General features: G+C 42.2%; 3 protein-coding genes across 5 annotated transcripts in view; 1 reads left to right on the top strand and 2 right to left on the bottom strand.

The window, feature by feature from the left end:
* The window catches only part of Naa15-16 (N-alpha-acetyltransferase 15/16), a 52,302-nt gene extending 50,705 nt beyond the window's left edge, over positions 1–1,597 (bottom strand). The window contains exons 1-5 of the mRNA XM_011144691.3: positions 1,541–1,597; positions 881–1,228; positions 605–739; positions 373–517; positions 26–283 (exon numbers count right to left, since the gene is read on the bottom strand). Coding sequence (XP_011142993.1) covers positions 26–283; positions 373–517; positions 605–739; positions 881–1,228; positions 1,541–1,597 — 943 coding nt within the window. The remainder of the gene's footprint in view (positions 1–25; positions 284–372; positions 518–604; positions 740–880; positions 1,229–1,540) is intronic.
* Positions 1,598–2,594: 997 nt separating this feature from the next.
* On the top strand, positions 2,595–6,005 carry Polr3C (RNA polymerase III subunit C). 3 transcript variants are annotated; one of them, XM_011144694.3, is made up of 8 exons: positions 2,595–2,669; positions 2,761–2,988; positions 3,527–3,642; positions 3,940–4,070; positions 4,261–4,501; positions 4,937–5,299; positions 5,411–5,771; positions 5,847–5,989. In XM_011144694.3, exons 2-8 carry the CDS (start codon positions 2,842–2,844, stop codon positions 5,979–5,981), a joined length of 1,494 nt encoding a protein of 497 aa, XP_011142996.1. In that variant the 5' UTR covers positions 2,595–2,669; positions 2,761–2,841; the 3' UTR covers positions 5,982–5,989. The 3 variants fall into 3 exon arrangements, with proteins under 3 accessions (XP_011142996.1, XP_011142995.1, XP_025157221.1); XM_011144693.3 differs by having other exon boundaries at positions 2,595–2,674; XM_025301436.1 differs by lacking the exon at positions 2,595–2,669 and having other exon boundaries at positions 2,842–2,988; positions 5,847–6,005.
* A 3,342-nt stretch (positions 6,006–9,347) lies between these two features.
* Sox102F (transcription factor Sox102F) overlaps positions 9,348–24,392 on the bottom strand; it is a 66,877-nt gene continuing 51,832 nt past the window's right edge. The window contains exons 4-9 of the mRNA XM_025301427.1: positions 21,242–21,526; positions 20,078–20,450; positions 15,180–15,407; positions 13,588–13,635; positions 13,248–13,400; positions 9,348–11,615 (exon numbers count right to left, since the gene is read on the bottom strand). Of these exons, the coding sequence (XP_025157212.1) occupies positions 11,092–11,615; positions 13,248–13,400; positions 13,588–13,635; positions 15,180–15,407; positions 20,078–20,450; positions 21,242–21,526 (1,611 nt within the window). The 3' untranslated portion in view covers positions 9,348–11,091. The remainder of the gene's footprint in view (positions 11,616–13,247; positions 13,401–13,587; positions 13,636–15,179; positions 15,408–20,077; positions 20,451–21,241; positions 21,527–24,392) is intronic.

Below are 24,392 nucleotides of genomic sequence, written 5' to 3'. Positions count from 1 at the left end.
TAATTATATATGTAAAGAAAATTACCTCTTCGTAAATATCGATCAACTAAGGCTTTAAATTCATCCCCTGTCGCATAATTGAGTTGCAAACGGCGGGGCGCTAACGCGCGAGGAAAAAGATCTTCGTATCTTTGGAGCATGTGCAACGTTTCACTCGGTGAAGTATGATTTTCAGCCTCTGCTAGCCTAATATAATATGTCGTGTTTTCCGCATTAATATCTAATAGCTCCTTATACACCTGTTCCGCTTCCGCATACTGCTTCAACTGCAGTCTCAGTTTACCTGAAGGGAAACAGGATGGTGAGAAACATTAAAGTAAAATTCTTGGTATCGGTGTAACACGAAGAAATATAATCACATTGCGTACTTACCATAGGTCTCTTTAACAGTAACCTTGTCGCAAATTTGATCACTATACTTGTCTAAATGTTTTAACGCCTGCTCACTTTCCCCCGACTCCTGGATGACCATGTTCTGGTACAGGAGCAGTTCACTATGTTCGTAATCGTAACATATCTGCAGATGTCATAAATATGTGTTACATTGCATCAATTACACTTTTCACTAATGAACAAACTAAAACATGACATACATATAACGTACCATTGGAGAATTCCGAAAAGTATCTAAAATTTTCAATGCCATCTCATAATCTCTCAACAAATGATACGAAATAGCAAAACCGATCCAAGAAGCTCGTTGAGTAGGACGTAACATGAACAACTGATATCTAGTATCCTAAAGGCAGAAATAATCATCATTACATTAATATATAATATGAATCAAAACAGATCTCATTTATTATATTACAGTATCGCCAGTATACATATGAGAAAGTAAGTGTACTAAATAAAATAACTTACTCTCTGGGATATTTACCTTGTAGCCCTCCAGATCCCTCATCTGTATTTGAAGCAGCGACAGATCCCTGAGAATCTGAATATTATCCTTATCCCACTTGAGTGCATTTCTGTAACATTTGATAGCTTCGTCATACTTCTTGTCTGACCGCTGCAGAAGACCGTAAACATGCCAGCAAACATGGGATTGTAGGTCATTCCTGAGGCCACGCCGCACATGATCGTAAGCTTCTTCTTTGCGACCCAAGCAATTCAGAGTGAGACCTTTCATCGCCAAAGTCTCTCCATGTTCGCTGAACTTGGGATTTGACAGGATCTGCTTCGCGAATTTTAGCCCATTTTTATATTGTTTGTGTTCGTAACACCTCTGTAAGAAACACCATGTAACACTCTGTAAGAAAATGCATTACAGCATACATAGAGGTTTAGCGATCTCTATTCTAATTTGGTAGGTTCTGTTCGGCGTTTGTGCGAAATCGGCGATACCGATTCTCGCGGAGTGTCGCCGGGTGTAATGGTTTTTCAATCATAACGCCAAGCACAACGCCGCGTTCTACGATCGCCAGTGACTTTTTCCCGTTTTTCCTAAAGAGTGCTTTATCATTAGAGCATGATGAATGCACCCTATTAGCCAAAGAGTGGGGTCCAAAACAGAGTATTTTGATCATCCGTTACTCACCAGGATTCGCTTAAACAAGGCATTTTCTTTGGGTGGCAACGGGTTGCTGGAGGGCATTTTTGTATAACTACAAAAATAAGGGGACTTTTCCACCCGGTAAACTTAATTTTCACTACAAAACCTCGTGGCCACAAACGAAGAAGTCGATCCTCGATCACGTGATCATCTGCGACAATGCTGTTCCGCCGGAAGTGCTACTACCACGGTACCGCACAATTCAATCGGTCATTATATTACGATCGATTTCCAATTGAATTTCCGATCGCTCTCTGTTCAGCGATTCTCCCTATCCACGTACATGTACCAATAATAATAATTTTTCTATAATTCGATATAATTCAATATAACTGCGAAATGCTTCTACACGTTCACATTGGCAATAAATGAGATGTTGCGTGAAATATTGAGGTTTAAAGTAAACGTCGTAATATGAATGAACTATGAAAAAAAAAGAAAAGATCATGGAATGAGAATGTAATTATACAACGCGACTACACTGATGTTCTTTGGTGCTCCAAATAAGGCGCGATAGGAGCGCAGTGTGTGACCTAAATGCGAAGTGACCAATAGCAGCGTCCATTGCATTATTGCAGTATTTCCACCGTTACGCCCGATAACCCGAAATCGATGAAATTACGCGCGATCCCATCGCGGCCGATTTATTATTCGAATGCGTATGCCGAGCAAATAAAGACTCGTTACGAATCAATCACATTTGGTGCTAAAATATTATATGTTTCAAATAACTTTGTCAAATACGCACATCTGTAAGCTGGTGGTGCCAAAAACGTCGCTTTTACAGATTTCAATAAGATCCTTTTTTACAGAGCATATGTATATTGCGAACAATGTTTGATTAATCAGCCGAATGAGACTTTCTTAAAATGTACAAAACGTTATTCGTTGCCATACATGGTCAGATATAACATCCGCAGGTGTTCCAGAAAGTTGTGAATCTTAGCGACGCTAGCGCCACGACGTTAGTTTGAAATATCTCGATTGGCTATTGGTCGATAACCGGTGGTATTATATGCTCACTCTTGAGTACCGTAGTTGAAGGTTTAAGATATCATTTGAATAACCTATGCACATGTTGTTTAAGGCACATTCAAACAAACGGCTGGACCATGTTTAGTAATTACGAATATTATATATTTTTGAATGAATAACTTTGACATATTTATATGTTTTTACATATTTTTGAATGAATAATTTTGCAGATTGTGACACACAAATTACAGCTGGAGAAAAGAAAACGTAGAGCATAATGCGATTGTGCTATATCAGAGGAATCGAAGAATATGTCCAGAATTTATAGCAAGTTGTGTTCCCTATTGTTAGTCGAACATTTTGGACCTATTGTACAGCAAGTAGGCACTGATTTGATTAATAATGGCCAAAGGTCGTTACATTCGATTATATCTACAGTAGATCTGCCAGCTACAAAGGTATATTGTGTAAAATACTATTAGACTTCTTTTTAGCTCTTCTCTTTAGCTGAATAGCTGCGTTGGAAGTTTGTGTCTGTTCTCCGCAACATTATGTCATATACAAGCGTGCACCTTTTTAATTGAACTAATATTGCACCGTGGAACTTTGTTTTTCTTCTTTCAACTGGATTATATACTTATTTTGGTCTAAAGGCAAAAAGTTCAATCTAGTTCAACTGAAAAGAACAGACCTTGTGTCTGTCCTTTATTGTTAAATTGACATATATTTTTAAAATTTGAAAAGAAGCTGGTATATAGTTGATAGATTCGTTAGAAAAAAGATGAAGAAGGAACTGCTGCAAGTTCAATCGACTCAACTATAAAGACCAAAGAACTTACTTGTTTTATTCTTTAACATGGAAACGCATGAAATATGAACTTGGCTATATATTTGTGATAAGATTTGTTTTACTCTGAATGCGAAAAGTATACTTTAATTGAGCTAAAAGTTTAGCTTAAACAGTTCTTACTTATATATATCTTTTGTTGTGTTTAGGTAAAAGAAGCACTGTATGTTCTTGTAAAACATGGCTTTGTCACTTATATTAAACAAAAGACTAATCTATACGTGATCGATTGCAAAAGAATCATTATGATTCTTCGCTATCCAAGGTATCGTTTAAAAGTTTTTATACTAGTTGTATAATAAAATTATTTATCTGATATCAGAAACATTCATTGCATGGACAAGAATTTTTAAATCAAATGATTAAACTACATTAATATTATTGTTTTCTTCTTTTGTCCTACAACTTTCTTATCAAATATTTCACATTTATGTAAAATCTAGTTTTTACTTGCTACTACCATTTTCACTTGCAAAATATATTAGTGCAGTTTGATTATATGGTTTGGAAATAATCTATATATACAACGTTGATATACTTATATAAACAATATTTATTGCAGATACATGTTTCTTGTGAAAACATATTGTGGAAATGAAAGTGAGGTCATGTTGGAAGAGGTTTTGAAGCACGGTTATATCACAGCATCCGATTTAATAGTAAAAACATACAACAGAATTCAGGAATTACCGTGTAAGTATATAATTTAAAAATATAATATTGTCTTTAGTATTTAGTATTTGTTTTTTTTTTTTTTTTTTTTTTTTTTTCTTTCTTAAAAATGATGTGCTGTTATATTGCATAATATGGTAATATATATGTAAAAGAGATATATACATATATGCATAATGTATTAATCATATATTTATATATTTTTTTTCAGCATCTCAAGAACCATCTGTTGAGAATGTGAAAGACACATTTGAATTATTGGTTAAAAATCAATTTCTAATGCGTAGTCTCTCTTTTGATATGAATTTGGATGATACGAAAAAGCCAGATTATAATTTACCGGATCTTAACTTACGAGTCATTTTTAACTTACTGGAAAATGGGGAAGGTGATCCCGGAGATAGCAAGATATATTGGAAAGTCAATTTTGATCGATTTACTCAAGATCTTAGGTAAAGATCTCTAACGATTTTTTATTATTTTTAAAATAAAGTTCCGATGCAGACAAATAAATTGCGACATTCTGGTACATGACAAAATTTCACTATCTTTAGAGTAAATAAATATAACTCATGTGTGTGTGTGTGTGTGTGTATACATACTCTTTCAGCACTTTATTTGTCATTCAATAAGGAACATTTATTATAATAATTTAATAATATTTCAATGGTATATGATGCATATCGCGAGGACGTTTGAAACGCTTTAAATTAATAATGGAATTAAAAATCTATATAATTGAGAAACTGTTGCGTCAGATGTTCCTCCTTAGTTGATTAATAAAATACCGAATATGATTTTGAGTTATGTTTACTTATTCTAGATATATTGCGATATTGATATTTTTGCGTATATAAAAAATTATTAATCAGCACATGTGTATATAGGGACCAAATTGTAATATCAGCTATTACTCAAAAATTTGATAAAAATGCTGGGGAACTAATGAGACAGTTGATCAATTTGATGTACTTGCGAACTGCATCTTGGTCAGATACGTCAAATCCAATTCCATATACTGAAATAAAGGATGCAGTGAAGAAATTGAATTATCCAGAATTGGAGCAATATCTCGAACAATACTTGCATCTTATAGAAGTAGACAGCAATCGTTTTATCATGCGAGTTGGCGATTCCAGTGGAGGGCAGTACAGCGTCAACATGAAGAATGCGTTCAATCAGTTGGCGTGGGCAACTTTGGACAATATCGTAACGGAAAAATTTGGCAGTAAAGCTGCAAGAATTTTTAGGTAATGGTGTAAATACTCAATCTTCAAAAAATTGCACTTTATTATGAAAAACGAAAAGTAAGCTATAGTCCTATGCTTATGTGTAACTGTTTGATTTTCTTATATTTTTAGATTAATACGTAATAAAACCACCATTGAATTAGAACAACTTCAGCAAGTTGCAATGATGCCAACGAGACAAGCTAAATTGTTAACATACACCTTGGCGCAAGAAGGTTACATACAGGTGCAAGAAATGAAAAGAAGTGGAGTTTCAGCTGGACCGATGAAAACATTTTTCATGTTTTATATCGATTTGAATCAAGTTGTCCAAATGCAAATCGGGCATTGTTATCATGCTTTGCATAATATCATACAGAGACGAGATCACGAGTCAACTAGTAATAAACGAATGATTGATAAGCAACTAAGAGTGGATATACTCTCTAGCAATATGAAAGAACATGGCGCCACCGAAGAACAATTAGCTGATGTAAGTCGTGTATGAAACATCAGTGCAACAGCAACAAATCAAATAATAACAATAAAAAGATATTTTCTCTTATAGATTGCAGAAATGGTCACACCATCTGAGAAGCAACAACTGGAAAAGGTGCAAAAGTCAATACAGAAATTGAGTGCCGCGGAATTGTTAATAGACGAAACCCTATTTTTGTTAGATATATATCAACGCTATCATTAAATAACTCCTATCTATTATCTTAAACGTTGTTTTTATTTTTTTAAGGTAAGTGGATGCAAGACTGACACTCTTGCATTTATTTATATAGATATTTATTTAGGTGTAATAATGATTATGCTTGTAAAATACAAACAACAAAGAGTACCTAGCTTTCAAATTATTATAATAAATATAATCATATACATATACACACATACACATATACATACATACATATACACATAAGTATATGTATGTGTATACGTTTGTGTGTGCGTGTGTGTTTATATAATAGTGCTGTTCTCTATTGTGATACAGTGCATTTGATGTTTCTACCTACGAGGAAAAGTCACCTTGGATCATGTGAACATAAATAAATAATTGCAGTTCACCAGTGTCAATTGTTGTATGTTTTGATCTAAGTAATGACGTTACAAGAGTGCTTTTTGTCAGAAAATGAAACATGAGCTAGGAGAGTTAGTTGCACAGTTCACAGCCAGCTGGTGGTGCGGTCTTGATAGATAGATTTCTATTGAAAGTTTTTTGTTGTCGATAAAAATGTCATTGTATTTCTCGATGTCCCGATGAACGCGACGGGTATTCTGTTAACGGTAAGTGCAAGCGCTACATCTCTAAATGATTATATTGCACAATGCGCGTTCCGAAGTATGACTTTTCCTTTGTTCTACTGTATGCTTTTGTACGCTCATCTTAACACTGCCGCGATGAAAACGGACATTATCCCGTTATGAGGATGCATATCAATAAATAAAATTCAAAGTAGCATTATATATATAAGTAGTGATTTATCCATCATCCTAAATATATATATATGTATATATATATATATATATATTTATATATATTTATATATCTTTTGATTTTATGCTTATTCATACCAATAGTGTGTAATACGGTCACGATACGAGTAGTGTTAAGATGATTGCGAGAATTTTACTTTACTCACACTTGCTTCTGACTCTTTTTTTCATACTTTTTACCTTTCTCTCTCTCTCTCTCTCGCTCGCTCGCTCGCTCGCTCGCTCACACTCTCTCTCTCTCTCTCTCTCTCTCTCTCTCTCTCTCTCTCTCTCTCTCTCTCTCTCTCTCTCTCTCACACCATTTGCAACGGTACCGCGCAACTATGTACACATTCCTTGTACGTACAAGTTTTATCTAGAAATAATGTCGTATATCTAGAACTAAGATTGAATTTCGATAAAGCGTTATTTTATTATATATTTTTTATACCATTAACAACAACGTACATGTAAATGAAGTGAATGCTTGGAATATTGAGAGTGGATGTTAGTGTGTTCACTTTTTTTTATGTTAAATATACTATAATATTAGTAGCGTAATTCGATTTACAATTTACTATTCTTACAGTTTGCATTCGCATTGGTTGCATGTAAAGGCCAGTAAATATAATAATTGTGTGCTGATATTATATCGCGTAACGTGATATCCGAAAGTAAGGAGATCGCCATGGACTAAATATTATTGCTAATTTCGGTGATTAGATAGATGTAAATCGCAATCGATGGAATGCAGAACCGATTTTTATTAAAGCAGACACTACGAATAAATTAAGGCCGATGAGATTTTGAAATAAAAAACGCGGGCCGAACTTTGTTACATGGGCAATTTATATTATTAGATTAGTTTAGATGGTTTAATCTTGTAATTTTGCAAACATGAAAATAATTAAATTTTTTCGATAGTTATGAGTATGGCACAATAAAAAAATGCAAGATAGGCAGATCTTTTACTCGAAATATTTAACGTTTCTGTTGATTGCTGTTATCTAACGGCAAAGTGGAGAAAAGTGGAATTTGTAACTTATTTTTAAATGTCCAACCGAAAGGCGACAAAAATTAAGCTAGAGGCAAAGTTTCAAACATGTAAAATATAAAATGGAAATGGAGAATTTGTAGACATATAAATTTCAAGTTGGCGCATGTGGTATTCTGAAATCACCGTTTTGTGACAAATGTGGTTAGGACGAATCGTTACGGGCAAAGGAAAGATGCGTTACACAGAATACGACATTAAAATTTGGTTGAGTATTCGAGTATATATAAACGATCAACGAACTTCTCTACTTGCCGTTCTTGTCTAAACTGGCACGTACAACCTTTTTTGCTACTAGAAATAATAAGGCTGATTACACTTAAATAATAGTACTAAGTAGCAACGATGATAGTAATAACTGTAATATTTATAATGATGATGACAATAATAATAATAATAATAATCATAATAATAATAATAATAATAATAATAATAATGACGATGCCACCAATGGCAATGATAATAATCGTCATCATAATAAAGTTAATAATGACAATGAAAATAAGAATATGTATCGCGTTTAACATTGTTAATCTACATACTTCGAATAATTACATACATAACGTAGCTATGTAGATACATCACAATATAGTTACACTGTACATTAATAATATTGACGCTCGTGTCAGACCGCGTAATCGATAATTATCCCCGACATACATTGTACAAATCCATTATATACATAAAATAAATTATTATCAACATTAAGCTATCCTAATCTGACACCTATCGAGTCCCAACGAAACAGGTGCAGATATATTGAGGATACTGGCTCTCTTTATAAAATTATATTAGGTACCGTGTATATAATTGCACTGATTATAAATAACAAAAAAAAAAGAAGAAGAAGAAGAAGAAGAAGAAGAAGTGAAAAAAGAGGAGACGCAAAAATTCGTTTCACGTCGAGCCAACGAGGCGACTCGGAACTAGAGGCGTTAATTAACCCCCTGCCCGCGAAAACGCTATTTGGCACATAAGTATTATCACATCGAGCTCCAAATCATTATCATTACACATCGCCGCTGTTCGATCGTCTCTCAGACTATGCTGCTTAACTACGTTACAACCGTATTCGCCTCTTACACCATGAGAGGCCATGAATATCTCCTCCCTGCCCTCCCCTCCCCTCCCCTCCCCTCTCCATCGGCCCCGTCTCTACATAGCAAACCTCTTTGTTCGCAAACATAATTCGACAGTTGGAGAAACGTAACGCAACGCGCCTCGCATCATACCCGGAAACAAACGCGGAAAGTCTCTCTTTCTCTCGCGCGCGCGCGCGCGCGCGCTAATCGTTGGACAAACCCCACAATACCGCTTATGCAATCCTTTCCGCAATATTTACCGTAACGTTGTACTAATAGATCGACGTTCCGCTAATTCACGTGTCCGTCCTATTTTACCGCTCTCCCTTCCCCCCTCCCCGTTCAGTCGACTATTGCCTCGGCTACGCGCCGCGTATTACATTAGGATCAATAAATTAACGATGAAAATACTATAAGTACTAAGCATGGGTGATATTAATTAAACGAAATCGTCGTTTCCCTCACGCGTTTCCACGCGCGGGGCAAGTCGCCCGGGCGATTATCCTCTAACGTGTTTTTCTTTTTCTTTTTCTTTCTTTTTTCTTTTCTTTTTCTGTCGTTTCTCACTCTGGTTGCGACCGGCGATTCGGCGGCCGCGGCGCACCGAACGCAGTCGTTAGATACGGTGGTTGCACATTAGAGACAACGGACTGGCGGCCGCTAGGTAGACAGGTAGGTATCCAGAGAATGCCACGTGCGCGTCCACGCGTCCGGACGCGCGCGGTCGTTGCGGGGGATGCGCTGTTTAGACCACACTTTTTTAATCTCTACGTCGTCGTCTTTCTTTTTTTGCCTTTTTCTCCCTTTTTTTTTTCCATTTGCTTGCTCAATACGTCCGCGACCGGAATGGCGTATCGTTAGAGACACATACACACACTAGAAGGAATAGGAACAAGACTTTTTGGCCATGCATCGTGTCGCAACGTGTTACGTAATGTCGCTACGTATCGAAGTATCCGATCAAAGGGGATCGGCACGAGAGTCGCGTCCGAGTCGGCGGCGCGCCGAAGCGATTGTCTTATATAAAAATCGTGCGAATGCGCGTGTGTGCATCCCTCGCCCTCGTCTCGCGCCCGAGAGCGCAACCGAATCCGCGAGCTTCAACGTCTCGCTATCGGCCGATCGTATATATCTACACGTTCAGCTACCGTTGTGATCGCGGCTTATCGTGCGTTTCTCGCATGGACTGCAGTTTTGATTACGATGAGAGAGAATGCAAAGAGAGTCCCGCCGCGGCGCATGTGCGAGACGTCGCTGCGATATCGTCGCGCAAGTGTACGAAAGCAGAAGAAAAACCGGGCGACAGGCGTCGTCGCTCTCGACGCTGACGTCCCGGCGGAATTTCAGAACGCCCATATTGGACGGCTCGACGACGACGACGACGACGACGACGACTACGACGACTACGACGGCTCGTGGATGTCGGTTCCGTAGAAAATGATTGAACGTCGTCGGCGTGGGCTCGGAATTGTCGCGGAATTGTTGAAAGGCCGCGAGAGACCGACGGGTGTTTCGTTTGGAGGTGCTCGAGAGAGCGAACGGCTAACGAGGGAGGCTCGACGGACGCGGGGGAGCGGGCGCGCAAATTCAGACGGGAGCAACAGATATACACGTGGAGTCGAGAGCTTTCGTCGTCGGTGCACCGGGAGAAAATGGAGTCGCGTCGCGAGGTCGAGCACGGGCCAAGGACGAGTGACGATCGAGCGACGTCACGACGATCGGGCGGGCTCTCAGCAAGCACAGGTGGACATGGCATGTGCCTCGCGCCTCTGCCTCGCGGGCAAGTCCTTCGCGTTTCGTGTACGATGGCACAGAGAGATAGAACGTTTATATCACAACCTCCGGCGAGGTCACGAGGCGCGGCCGGCTCTTCGCCGGGAAGAGCGGCGCGTCCTCTTCTCCGAGTAGTCCGTTGGTCGCGCGGGTAGCGCCGCTCCGACCCGCGTCTTCGTGTCTTCAGGCACGACGACGTCGCGGTCTGTGACTTCACGGCACTCGCGGCGGCTCGTGGCTGTCTCGAGGCACAGCGTGCCGCAGCGTGAGACGGACGATTCCGGTTACCAGAAGAGCTCATGAGCGAGCCTCGACGTGGACGCAGCCGCGGCGGCTGTGGCGGCGGCGGCCACCACCGCCGCTGCCGATGGGGATGACGATGATGCTCCGGGCGGCCAAAGTGGCTGACCCGGAGCCACGGTTCAATCTTCGTCGTGATGCCGCGGACTCGCGTCGTAGCCGCCGATCGAGCCCGAGTTCTCGGGCGAGAAGTTCATCATGTCCGTAGGCGAGAGACTGTCCTGCGGGTAATAAAACGAGGGGTGGTCCGAGCTCGGGCCGGCGCCGCCGCCGCCACCGCCGCCACCGCCGCCGCTGCCGTTCAGCATCGTCGCCGGCGGCGAGACCGACGGGCGCGCCGATGGACCGGCACCAGCGCCCGGATGATGCTGTGAGCCGAGGTCGGCGCCCACCGGCGACAAGAAGCCCATCTCGGGGCCGCCGTCCCGTACGCCGCACCACATCCGGATATTGTTCTGCCGTCGTTGCCGCATCAGCGACTTGTACTCGGAGATGCGCATCTTCTTGCCGTCGACGATGCACGTGCGCTTCGGCCGCGGCCGGTACCTGTAGTCCGGGTGCTTCTCCATGTGCAACTTCGACAGCCGCGACTGCTCCTCGTAGTACGGCTGCTTCTCCGAGTTCGACATTGCTTTCCATCGGGCGCCTACAAAACGACGAACGTGTGAGAGAGAGAGAGAGAGAGAGAGAGAGAGAGAGAGAGAGAGAGAGAGAGAGAGAGATTGTGTTATCTGCGCCTTTTAATCCGCATTTTGTAATTCGGACAAACCGAGTGATCTGGGTCGTATCTTGCTTTCTTTTCTCTTTTGTTTTGTTCACTAACGTGAAATCTCGCGTGGACGCGAAGAGGAGAGACTCGGCTCGTGTAACTGAATTTTATAGCGCCTCGGCAGCGCGAGGATGAAAACTCGGCTACGAAAATGGGCCTGTGGGAGGTTCTTACACACGGGAGGAATATATCATTTCGTAGCCAAGAAAAGTAATTACTCGGTTTACCCTTCTTCTTACTCGATCTTCTTTAATTTAATATTATTTTTAATTTAATATTATTTCACTTAATCATTTAGTAGAGTAGAAAAATTAATAGGGCTCTGGTAAGGATCTGATTATTTTTTCTTAACATTAATCGGGCCCTAGTAAGGATATAAAAACAAGGGCCCTACAAGATGTGTAACAAATGGTTTAATGGGTCCTTCCTTGTAAGGCAATATTATGAGGTCCTTGTAAGGAAATATTTTTATCATTGCTTGAGTAAAAATATTCGTTCTTTTCATTCTAAGAAATTTAGACTGTAATTTCTTTATTTCTTTATAACCTTGTTAGTATACAACAGAATCTTTTTATTTTAAAAGTATAGCATACTTCACAATAAAATATAACATAAAACATTCTTTACATATAAAAATCTCGTTACTATTACAGTTTGCTACATTTCAAAACGAAGGCAATACTTCTAAGAAAAATCCTTGAAAGAGACTAATGAATATGGCATAATAAAACTAATAAAACTAATAAAATTTGTTTTTAATTGCGGTATAATTAAAAAATCTTTAAAAAAACCAGATAGAGCGTACCTACTGAAACAATACTAAACTATGACAATTTTATTACACGCTTCAGATCTTATCAATTTTCTATAACAAAACTTGATTTTGTATATCTAAAGCATCCTCTTAAAAGATCCTTCTAACGCCCACTCAGTTTTCCTTATTAAAGCCTTATTTCCTAAAATCTCAAGCATCCCTAAAAGATCTCAGGGCCTGATGTAGTAATAATGAGATATCCCTTTTCAGGGCATCCTACTTTCAGCCTTATCGAGGCTTTATGCTTTACAAGGATGGCCCTAACAATTTTTTGCTCGAGCATCTTAATTTGATTAAATATTCCCGATTGAAGCGTTAAACTTGCTAAGATTCTTGATGCCTGCGGTGAGTCCACGACAGATTCGTGGATGCGAACTTAGGGAATATTTGAAAAACAAGTAATATTTATATCACGGCATGTATTTCCCTATATGTACTCAGTCGTCTCAATGAAGTTCTCATGCGGCCGAGCGCCCGGGGGAACTTTTTTTTTTTATCGAACACGGTAACGGAGATGTCGTTCGTCGTGGCCGATTTTTTCGTCTGTCACTCCCGTTCGGTTACATTGAGATTTCTATCGGTGCAGACGCGATCGAATCGGTGTCGAGTTACCGTCGAGCAAAGAGCCGACCCACGATTGAACACCACTGGCTACAAACGCGGATATGAAAGATGATACCGATGAGTATGCTTACCAAGAATTTTCGATATGTTCGAATTGTGCATGTCTGGGCAGGCTTTCAAGATCTTCCTACGTTCGTCCTTGGCCCACACCATGAACGCGTTCATAGGTCGCTTGATATGTGGTTTATTCTCACCCTCCCTTTTCTGCTGTCTCACCATTTTAGCTGAAGAGAGTGCGAAAGAATGAGAGAGGGAGAAAGAGAGAAAGAGAGAAAGAAGAGGCGTTAGATGTCACGTAGTCGCGATTCACGATACTCTCGTGAGAAACGAATCTAATTTCGAGGGCGTCGCTTGGCGCTCTCAAAACAAGAGCGTAATATCAGCCTAATCGTTACTCATAGAACTGCTTACCTTTTTCCGTTATGTCCTCCGCTACTTTATATGCCGGGTCTCGCCACACTGTAATTTTAAAACCGAATCATATATACGAGATACGACATGACGGCCGGAGTTGTGGCTTTCTATGCGGAACGACGTGCAATTATCGCGACAGGTACCGCGCACTCTGTTCATACATCCCGTGTTCGTATTCTTTTAGACAAGTTAGTAGACAAGTTTATGAGCGATCAAGTACAGCGACAAGTACAGAGCGATCCAAACAAGACCCGGCAACTTCACACCCCGAGAACTACGCGGATCGATTTTGATCGTTTTGCCCTCGAATTTCACAGATCCCAGGAGAGGCCTTTAAATCTGTGCCAAGACCCTTTTTACTCTTACCCTCATTTGTCCCCCTTGAAGAGTAGAACGGGAGTAACTTCAAAATTTTTAAGGGAGGAATTAGGCCCCCCTTGACCCCCTAAATATGCGAAGTAGGCCGATTTCAAGGCTATTTTTACGAATTTTTTTTAACAGAAACGGTAGGATCAATGGACTTTATATTTTTTTTCACAGTGTATTCATTAATGTTCAAAGTATAAAATAAATTTGTTACTATCCATATAGAAAGTACACGTAAAATTTTTAACACCTTTATCTGGAAACACCATTTTTTTAAACTGTGGACATGATTACGCAAAAACTACTGAACGAAATAACTTGAAAATTTTATACAATACACAATAGACAGGTAATTTTCGCCCCTACTTCGACCACAGTTATATTTCATTTCGTTCATTTTTTTTTTAAATGATTACAAGTTGAAAAAAGTTTCATTTTCGATTTTTTTTTTGTACAATCATTATTTTTCCAAACTTGGCTTCACTGTCTTCATTTTGGTACGGGCTATAATGACAACTGTATATTTAAAAAATCTTTTTCATTTTTTGGTTTCAGAGTAATGAGAGGCCCGGAATTATGTCGACAGCAAACATAAAGCTCGCAAACGGATGACTGCATTTTTATCTATAATTACAAATTGAATCAGTTCTTGTGAGTCAATAAAATTTATTTTATTCTTGGAACATTAATGAATATACTGCGAAAACTTCAAGTCCACTAATGTTACCGTTTCTATTAAAAAGGTCGTAAAAATAGCCTTGAAAACAGCCTTCCGCATGTAATTCCCCTCTTAATGGGTAAGTTTTAGCGGACACGCGCTATACTGGTCTAACTTTACGTTCGTCACACTCTCTAGGATAAAAGTACATACAAATCACATAATAAATTATTTAATAAATTTATTATATATATATATTTATTCCACGATTTGGAGGGAGAACTCGTTCGTGTAAAAAATATCGTTAGCACACATCGAGCAAAACTCTCAAAATTCCCCGCTAGTCCAATCGTCAGCCTCACATATGAGTCACCCGGTATCGGCAACTATATTTTTGATCGAGTCTCCCAATGACTCGAAATCGGAATCTCGATTAATCCTTGTGAGGACTCGCGAAGAGCCAAACGCGTGAGGAAGTGGCGGGAAATTTGAGTCCGCGCGTCGGAAGGTCCTTTGAAAAGCCCCGCGGGTCTGTCTCCCGATCGTCGCAATCTTCTCCACTTACTGTGAGGCGTCGAGAGGAAATCCTGCTCTTCCTGAGGCGTCTCCTCCCGAGAGCCAGAATGCTTGATCGGTCGCTGGGTCTGGGCCGACGGTCCGACGGTCGCGCCCGCGCTCGGCGGCAGCCCGTAAAGTCCATGCATCGCGAAGTGCTTTTCTACGGCCGCGACCGCAGCGGCCGCCACGGATCCTCCTGGTCCGCCGGCTTCGTCTTTGGCCATTACCTTGCCCACTGCAACGGGTCGCGGGCGAAACGGAATGAAAAATGCGCAATGGATACACCGCGCGTCGAGTCTACTGTCTTAAAATATGCAGGCCGCCGAAAAAGCGTGCCGCGCGAGTCTCGTCGGCGCGAGCGCGTCGTTCAATCCTCCGGAAGGACCTCTCGTCACGACAATTTCACCCGTGACTTTCTTAACGCGTTCACTCCCCCTCCCCCCGCTCCCCCTCTTTTTTATGTCCCGTGTGAAGTTTTCGTCTCGTCACGAGTAGTCGCGGTGTTCGCAGTCCGGTCTTATCTTTCAGATATCTTGGGTGCTATTCAGAGGCGGAACGAGCTTGGTTTGGTCGTAGTCTAACGATAGTATAAGAAGAGACCAATGACGTATATTTTCAGAGACACTTTTTTACGATTTAGTCCTGTATTAAACCCAGCTTAAATTTAAGCTACCTGCAGGAGTGGTCTAGGGTTGGTTTAATTATCAACTGCTACAAGCGTATGCATCGAGTAAATCCCCAAATATAGGCCAGTCGGATATATAATATGGACTACTGCCATTTTTAAAAACCTGCCGCCAGTAGCAAAGTGAAACTAGCCACAGCTGATACTTCTCACCGCGCCGTCATTCCGTCAGTCACACGTACGTATAAGTGACGGCCAATTTATGATTTTGTCCGCACTCAATGTAAAATTTCGGTAAGCTTTTAGTCTTTTTTTAGCATTGTTTAATATTTCAAAATGATAGAGTCCTTACCAGTCATCTTCGTAATTATTTACATTATTATCGCTAATGGTATTTTATAGAAATCAAATCAGATACAAATAGGTAGCGTGCTCGTATTATGGATTATTTTGGGGTCCTCAAAAGTATGCACTAGCAGTCTATATTCAAATATTAATCTATATTATCTATATTAATCATTAAACAAGAAGAGAAAATTAAACGAAGAACTGGAAACAAGGAGAAAAACAAAGAAAAAGACGCAGGAAATGATGTACATTTTTGCAATTTTTGTACCAAAAATTAATTTTATGACTGTAATAACGTTACACAATATGATTTGAGTATTAGTTCATATAAGAAATTGCTGCAATTAAGATTACTCTTTGCCAATCGGTTTCTGGTCCATATTAAACACCAGGCGGTCCATATTGCAATACTTGTTTTCAAGTTTCGTCTTATGACATTTGAGAAAAATGCGTTTTTGTTTGGTTTGTTTTTTTTTTGTGAGAAAAAATTTAATATTCCTGTGTCACACTCAATAGTAATAAAAATCATAAAATAGACCGATTATATAATATTTAATAAAATATTTATTTAAAAAAAACCTTGAGGTATGATAATATTTGAGGAATTTACTCTACACTTTAATATATTCATTGATATTATCAAAAATGTTCGTCCAACATTCTTGTTCGGCCCTGTTCGTATTCGTACATCTTTTCTCATATTCTTTTTTCTTTAATATCAAACCCGTCAGGAAACTTTCTCCTTCTGTAGTCCCATCAGCTTTCCCATTCCGCTTTATTTTACTTGACGTATCTACTGAGAATAATTTTACTGTTACGAATTAAAAAAAGAAAAGAATCCCAAAATGTAAACACAAACCTCAAAAATTGCGCTTTGACAATTCCCTGGTGATTGCATTCCGTTGATCACAGAGTATTCGACGATAAATTTCGGACGATTAAATATAAGATTCTACTATGAATACCGCCCGAAAGGTTTAATTTCCCTAGTCTGGATACCAAATTTAAAGTATTTCTTTCTTATTAAAAATATCTCTGAATGGCATAGTCTTCGTTCGTCGTTAGTCCAGGCTAGACTATCGAAGGACTAACTCAGCCGGGACTAAAGTGAGATTATTACGGTTTTACACGTTGTCTCTGAATAGCACCTCCTGTCACTGTGGACGACTCTAACAGCGACGTCGGATACAAATTTGTCGCCTCGCGACTAGCCGTGAGACGTTCAACTTCTAGTCAGGTCTTGATCTAGTCAGATCTGAGATCATCTTCGGTCATCTTGGGCTGTAGAGGCTGCACTGCGAAGATGAAACGAAGACGCTCTTCAATAAAAGACCTGTCTATAAATATCGTCCATCCATAATGACAACATATTGCGTAATATGCGATTATATCACACTATATTCGTCGCTCAATATTTATCTCGTTGGCGGTCATTGATGACCCTTGGGCAATCAACGTTCGATATTGAATGATTGAACATTAGATGAACAGTGCCGCGAGCAATCCGCTTGAGATTGAACGGCGCGCGCGCGAGGACTCGTAATTCATTTGCATTGATGGGATGATTAACGCACGAGGGCCCGCGGAGTGCGGCGAGGAAACTCGCGCCCCGGCGTTCGCGGCGCGGCTTTTCTCCTCTTTTCCCCGCGCGAGCCCCGTCGCCACGGCCCTTATCGAGCGGAATCGCGTCACGCGCCGTTGATTATGGACACGTCGCTGTACGCAAAAACTAGACGGCGGGCGAAACAAGTTCTCCGGAGGGCCGCGCGACGGCGAAGCGGTCCTTTGGCCGCGGACAATCGGGAAAACTAGTCTGCTCGGAGATGATTAAGCGTCCACCGATTGGCGCGAGATCGCGACGCGTACTGAGCATGGAACGATATCCCGAAAAATCAAGATCTCGAAGTTCGAGAGTTGCGGTACTCTCCGAGGTCCGGATACCAGGACGATCAGGACATTGCTTCGAGCTTCACAAATCGCGAATCAAACTAATCGAGCGAATATTATATACTCTAATGATTAAAGAAATTACGATAATTAAGTGATTGCATAAATACTATAAATTGATCGAATGAAATAAATTAAGTTAAATTAATAAATTTCGTCGGAAGACGCGTGTGAAAGAGTCATCGAGATTTGTCCGACTGCGATGATACTCGAAAAACGCATTCGTGCGATTTCTCGACTTTTCGCCGAAATTGTGTCATTCGGATAGAATTTTTCGCGAAAGTTCCTTCCGAGAAGAAACTATTGCCCGACAAATAGTATCACGCAGCCGTATTAACGCGCAGCAATTTGAGGATACTTTTGCTCAAATGATGCACCAACGCACTCGGCTGTGCAACGAGGACATCCCGGAATGTCGGTAAAGTCGCATTTTCGGATTCCGGCGTTATGATCTCCCGGGAGGTCGTTCCACTTTCTAAATTTCGATACAACTTTTTCTGGACGTTACGTGTCTGCTGAAAAATGGCGAGTTCCGCCGTTTTAACGATCCCCGCAGCATTCGCGCGTTACTTCAACCCTTTGCGGTTCCGCGTCGAGTCTTCCTCGACGCCGCGCGTTTCGTTCTAGCTGAAATATCGAAGCAAACGCGGACCATACACACTCGCCCCGCGGAGCAAGTGAATAGTCTACGGATCGACTGGAAAGAAACGTCCACAGGAAAAAGTGTCAGTTTGCGCGACAGAATGGGGAGACCAGACGAAAATCCCGCTGGCGAGAAATGACGCCTCGCCGAAGAGACTCGTTTGAGCATTCGTTCGCGCGAAAACTCGCTTACGCGATGTAGCTGGGACTGCTGATTAAATAGGAATCCTTCCGCTCGTGCAGCCAGGACGTGTCGTCCTCGGACAACGGACAATCAGTCGCGAGTTCTTACTTCCCGCGTCGAGGATCGCAAGCGGACCGCAAGGGGTTAATCGCGCCACCTCGGGCGAATCGACTGAATATTTAACGGGCGGCTGATCGCCGCGGAGACGCTTCTCCGCGTAGCTGTCCGCCGATGACGAAAATACTCGATTCCCGAGACGCATATGCACACGTACATCGCGTAAAAATACTTAAGCGTTTTAAATAGCGACCGTCGCCCGAAATATCCGCGTCGTTTTAATGCGATATCGAGCCGGCCGCCGCTTAACAGCCCGCGCGAGTTTCCGACTCTTCGTTTCGTGACTCGTCGCCGCGCACGGCTGCCAATGATCAAGATCGCGCATGAATCACTCGGAACAAACAATTTGGTTAGTGTAACTGAATGTTACGCAACGTGTGGAAAATAAAAATCAAGTAGAAAACTCGGCTGCAGAAACGGGAAGAGCTGTCGCCCGGAGATTTCCCAACTGGTCAATTTTACCTTCAGTTAGCTCAGCCGAGTTCTTCATGGCTGAGCGAATTTTGCTGACATCGCCGAGCAGAAAACTGAAGAAAACACGTTTTAGAATCGGCATAATTTCTTATAAAGTCGCGACATCCAAATACCAAGATAATCTCTCGAGACACAATTTTGCCGAAATATTGAAATATACACAGCCGGGCATGTTAGTATCCGTCTTATTAGTCCAAATATAGCAAGAGCGTATTCGAATAAGTAAAAATATTATGGAAGAACAATTGTACATATTTTGAGAAAATGTTGGAATTGTTCTCGGTGTCATGACCTTTCGGGAAATTTTATCCCCGTTTACGATTCTCGTGATTCTGATCTCTGTCGCGTTCGCTCTACGGGAGTAGGACAACGCTTCTCCGCGGTGTGAACCGCGCTGTGGTGGTCGATTTCATCGAAGGATGCGAGCGTATTATCGTGCAAGAAGATCTTTTCCGACCGATCGCAACGCAAGTCGACAACGAACGAATCCGCCGTCATCGAATTCTCGTCTGGTCCCACGCCCCGAGACCTTCTTCCCTGTCGCGCGTTCAGGAATAATTTCACTCACTCGGCGACGACAGGGTGCTGAGATGCGGCGGTAGGCCGGCGTAAGGGAGCGTCGGCAGGTAATTCCGTGGTATCGGCAGCCCCGGTGGGAAAAGTTTGGGAGCTGTCGCCGCCAACGGCTGCTCCTGCTGGCCGCTGCTCCCGGCGCCGGTCGAGTGCGAGTCGCTGCCGGGCGACGAGGACGCCGTGGCGCCCGAGGACGAGGACTTCGGTTTCGTGAGGTTCAACGGAGCGTCGAGATCCTGAAGAGGCGGGGCCGTCGGCGCTACGGCGGATGAGATCGGCGCCGGTGACGACTCCTTCTCCATCTGCGTGGTTATCTGCGCGAGGTGCGCGGTCGCCCAACTCGGGCCTTCCCGATGACTGCTGATCATCTGCGAACGAGCAAGAGAATCCCTGTTAGAACAGCCGATCGATTCGCGCGGACGAGGTCTCGCGAGTTCGACGTCGCAGCCGCGCGCTTGGTATTCTTCGTCGAAGGGCCACGCGCTCGAATTTCCTCCCACGCGTCTCGTCGATGAAGTGCGCGAAGAAATTAAATGTACCGCGAGAAGTCGATTCTCCGAGGAAACAATTCGGTCTCGGTGTAACTGAATCTTGCGCTGCCTGCGGAGAGTGGAAGCCAAACACGGAACACACGCGATCGCGGGGACAGAAAATTTCCTGTTCCAGGAGCTTTCCAGTCGCCTCAACCGAGGCTTAAAACAGCTGAATGTTCAGCTGAACGTCAGACGAACGTTTCCGGTCGCGGTAACAAAGATACCACTTCCTGTCACTATTCAGTTACACCAAGTGAGAGGACCTTCTCTTCCCGTGCACGGCCAACAGGGAGCCGATATAACGAAATGCAAGACGCACGGCATCTCGAGTCGCATTTAATCACCGAATCATGTTTCATCCTGAGCAATTCAGTCATCGATCGAAACTTCCGTACGGACCAAACAGAGGACCGGCGCTAAGCAGCTCGTCGGACAGCTCTCAGCCGATTTTCCGAGTACGGGTGTCTAACCGGAGCCGGGACGAGAGAGAGCAGAGACCGCTCTCTCGTCGAAGATCAGCGATAACGTGGCGAGCGATGCTATCGCGGAGCATTGACCGGGCATTACATGAGGGGATCCAATCGCGAGGCGGGTAATCGCGACACCGCGGCTCGTCTCTCACGTACGTTGGCGATGGAGTTGATGTGCTTGTTGCCGGTGGTGGCGGTCGACGTGGCCGGCGGCGGGGGCATGGGTGACTGCACGGGCAGTCCTCTGAGCTGCTCGAGAAACGGCAGGAACATCAACGACTGCGGCCCCGACATGCTCAGCTGACTCTTTGTCATCTGAGCCTGCAGTTCCTGGATGTTGTGCTGCATGATGTGCTCTTGCTGCCGCTTCAAGTGTTCCGTTTGCAGCCGCTGCATCTCGATTTGCTTCTGCGAGTCGACCGTCATGTGAGCGGGATACGACTGTAAAGGCACACGGACCACTAATTAAAGGGACGCTCCGTAGAAAGAGAGAGAGAGAGAGAGAGAGAGCCACCGAGAGAGGCTACCGTGCCGAGGCAGACGAGTGGTCGAAGATCCACGGGTCTCTCGTCGCTTTAAGCGCGATCGGATCGCGCCGACTCGGAGGACAACAATGCGAGAGCGTGGCGAATTGTGGGATGTGCGCGACCGCCGCGTTATGCCGCTCTGTGGGACTCGACGGGCCTCGTAAAGGCCTCCCCCTCCCGGGCCGAGTCGAGATTTAAATTCTACTTTCGACCTAAACTGACATTTGTGGATTCTGGAGGATCAATGGAAATTTGTATAGAAACTGGAATTTTATACACGCGGCGTTCCTAAATAGCGAGAAACGCGCGACTTGATTGACTAGATTTTTTAAGAGGGCATCTCTTGGTAAAAACTATATGTATGATAGAATCCAAAAATTAAATGCAATCGAAATAAATTGATGTGGGTTTTAGAATGTTGAATTGGAGTTAAATGGAATATTGAGGTCCAAAAAGTGAGATTGAAATTTCGACTCGGCATGGTGATTTTATTTATACAGAAATTCGAGTCTTGCACTCGATATCTCTAAATGGCGGAGAAAGTGCAATTTGCCACTTGTAAGTTATTAAGATTTTTCAGCGTAGCTGTAATTTAAGTACAAGTGACATAAGTTGATATAAATTTCAGAATATCGAACTCAATAGTCTCAAATAAAATATTGAAGTCCAAAGTGAAATTGAAATTTTGACTCGGAATGGAGATTTTAATAAAAAATTTGTATAAAAAATGAAATCTTCTACTCGACGTCTCTAAATGGCGGAGAAAATGTAATTTGTCATTTGTAAGTTTTTAAAAAGACCTCTCGACGAAGCTGTAGTTTGAATACAATTAACATAGGTAAGTTTCAGAGTATCGAACTAGCCTTAAATAAAATATCGATGCTCAAAGTGGGATTGAAATTTCGACTCGAATGAAGATTCCATTCGTATAAAAAATGAAATCTCCTACTCGACGCCTCTAAATGGCAGAGAAAGTGCAATTTGCCACTTGTAAGCTCTTAAGAAGACCTCTCAGAGAAGCTGCAGTTTAAGTACAATCGATGTAAGTTGGTGTAAATTTCAGAGTATCGAGCTAGCCTTAAATAAAATATTGAAGTCCAAAGTGGGATCGAAATTTCGACTCGAATGGAGATTTCGTTTGTATAAAAAATGAAATCTCCTACTCGACGTCTCTAAATGGCAGAGAAAGTGTAGTCTGCCACTCGTAAGTTCTTAAAACTTCTCGGTGAAGCTATAATTTGAATATAATTAACATAGGTAAGTTTCAGATTATCGAACTAGCCTTAAATAAAATATCGAGGTCCGAAGTGAGATCGAAATTTCGACTCAAATGAAGATTTCATTCGTATAAAAAATGAAATCTCCTACTCGACGCCTCTAAATGGCAGAGAAAGTGTAATTTGCCACTCGTAAATTCTTAAGAAGACCTCTCGGTGAAGCTGTAGTTTAAATACAATCAACATAGAGGTTGATGTAAGTTTCAAAATATCGAGTTAGCCTTAAACGAGATATTGAGGTCCAAAGTGGGATCGAAATTTCCACTAACGGAATAACGATTTTATTTGTTTAGAACGTAGAAACTCAAGCCTTATACTCGACGCCTTTAAATGACAGAGAAAGTGCAATTTACCACTTATTCGGGTTTTGCAACTTGGATACTTGAGAAGACTTTTCAGCGAAGGTGTAGTTTAAACATAATCGGCATAGATTAAGATGCACGTTTCAAAGTATTAAATCAGCGTCAGTGAGCGGCGTAGTGAAGTCGAAAGCAGGTCCAAAATTTCGATTCGGGTCGTTTCAGGAGGCTCGTTGCGCGTCTCGTGTGGTGTCTCACGTCCTGTGTGCGTTCCTCGTGATCGAGCAGTTGCCGCGACGTTTTCTTTTTCGACGTTTCATGCGCGTGACATTACAATGAGATGGACCGGCGGAAACCGTTACCGGCGCTCGACAGCTCGATGCATCCGAGAGCTATTCTAGGCGAGGCCAGTGTCTCGTTGTTTTATACCTTGCTTGGGATGTTAGGCACAAAGGCGACGTTCATCGTAAACGTTTTCGCGGGGGATATTATTTGCTCCTCGGCCCGACACTTCGATGCGAGAGTTCGGGGCGAATAACGCGATTGCAACGGCGGCTCTTTGTGCCGCGCGTACCGCTTCCTCTATTTTTCATTCGCGTCGTCGACCAAACGAAAGGAATGCGCGTTCTTCTGCGTTGCGTTGGAATTGTCGCCAGCCCGACGCTGCAAGGTGCGAATGGCATCCGGCGCTTTTACGATATTAACCAGTGTCAACGGGTCCGAGACGGTTATTTCGGCTGGGTCGACGAGTCTCTTCTTCACGCTTCCGATTCCGAGCCGGGAATTATTCCGCGGGAAACGCGACGAGTGCAGATTTCAAGGCCCAAGAAGGGAAAAGTTCCGCGCATTCGCATTCGTCGTCGCATTCGCCGGGTATTTTGATGTTTCGATAATCCGAGATATGCGAGTGACTCAAAGTCGCTCAAAAATGCCCAAATGTCGAATCGCGAGAAAATCGACAGGTTCTTAACATCGCGGGGACGAATTATTTGTTAACAGCTGAACGCGATCCGTTTCCTCGCGCGAGCAAATGTTTCTTTCTTCCTCAATGATAATGTTACTCAACGTTCGTTAAAAACGTCAAGCTCGGATGTATAAATTCGAATAATTTTCCGCAAGAGAGAGAGAGAGAGAGAGAGAGAGAGAGAGAGAGAGAGAGAGAGAGAGAGAGAGAGAGAGAGAGAGAGAGAGAGAGAGAGAGAGA

This window comes from Harpegnathos saltator, unplaced genomic scaffold (assembly GCF_003227715.2).
Source record: "Harpegnathos saltator strain DR-91 unplaced genomic scaffold, Hsal_v8.6 scaffold418, whole genome shotgun sequence".
In the NCBI taxonomy this organism is placed as follows: Eukaryota; Metazoa; Arthropoda; class Insecta; order Hymenoptera; family Formicidae; genus Harpegnathos; species Harpegnathos saltator.
The sequence above is the reverse complement of the archived record's forward strand: the minus strand, read 5'-3'. Positions and strand labels throughout refer to the sequence as shown.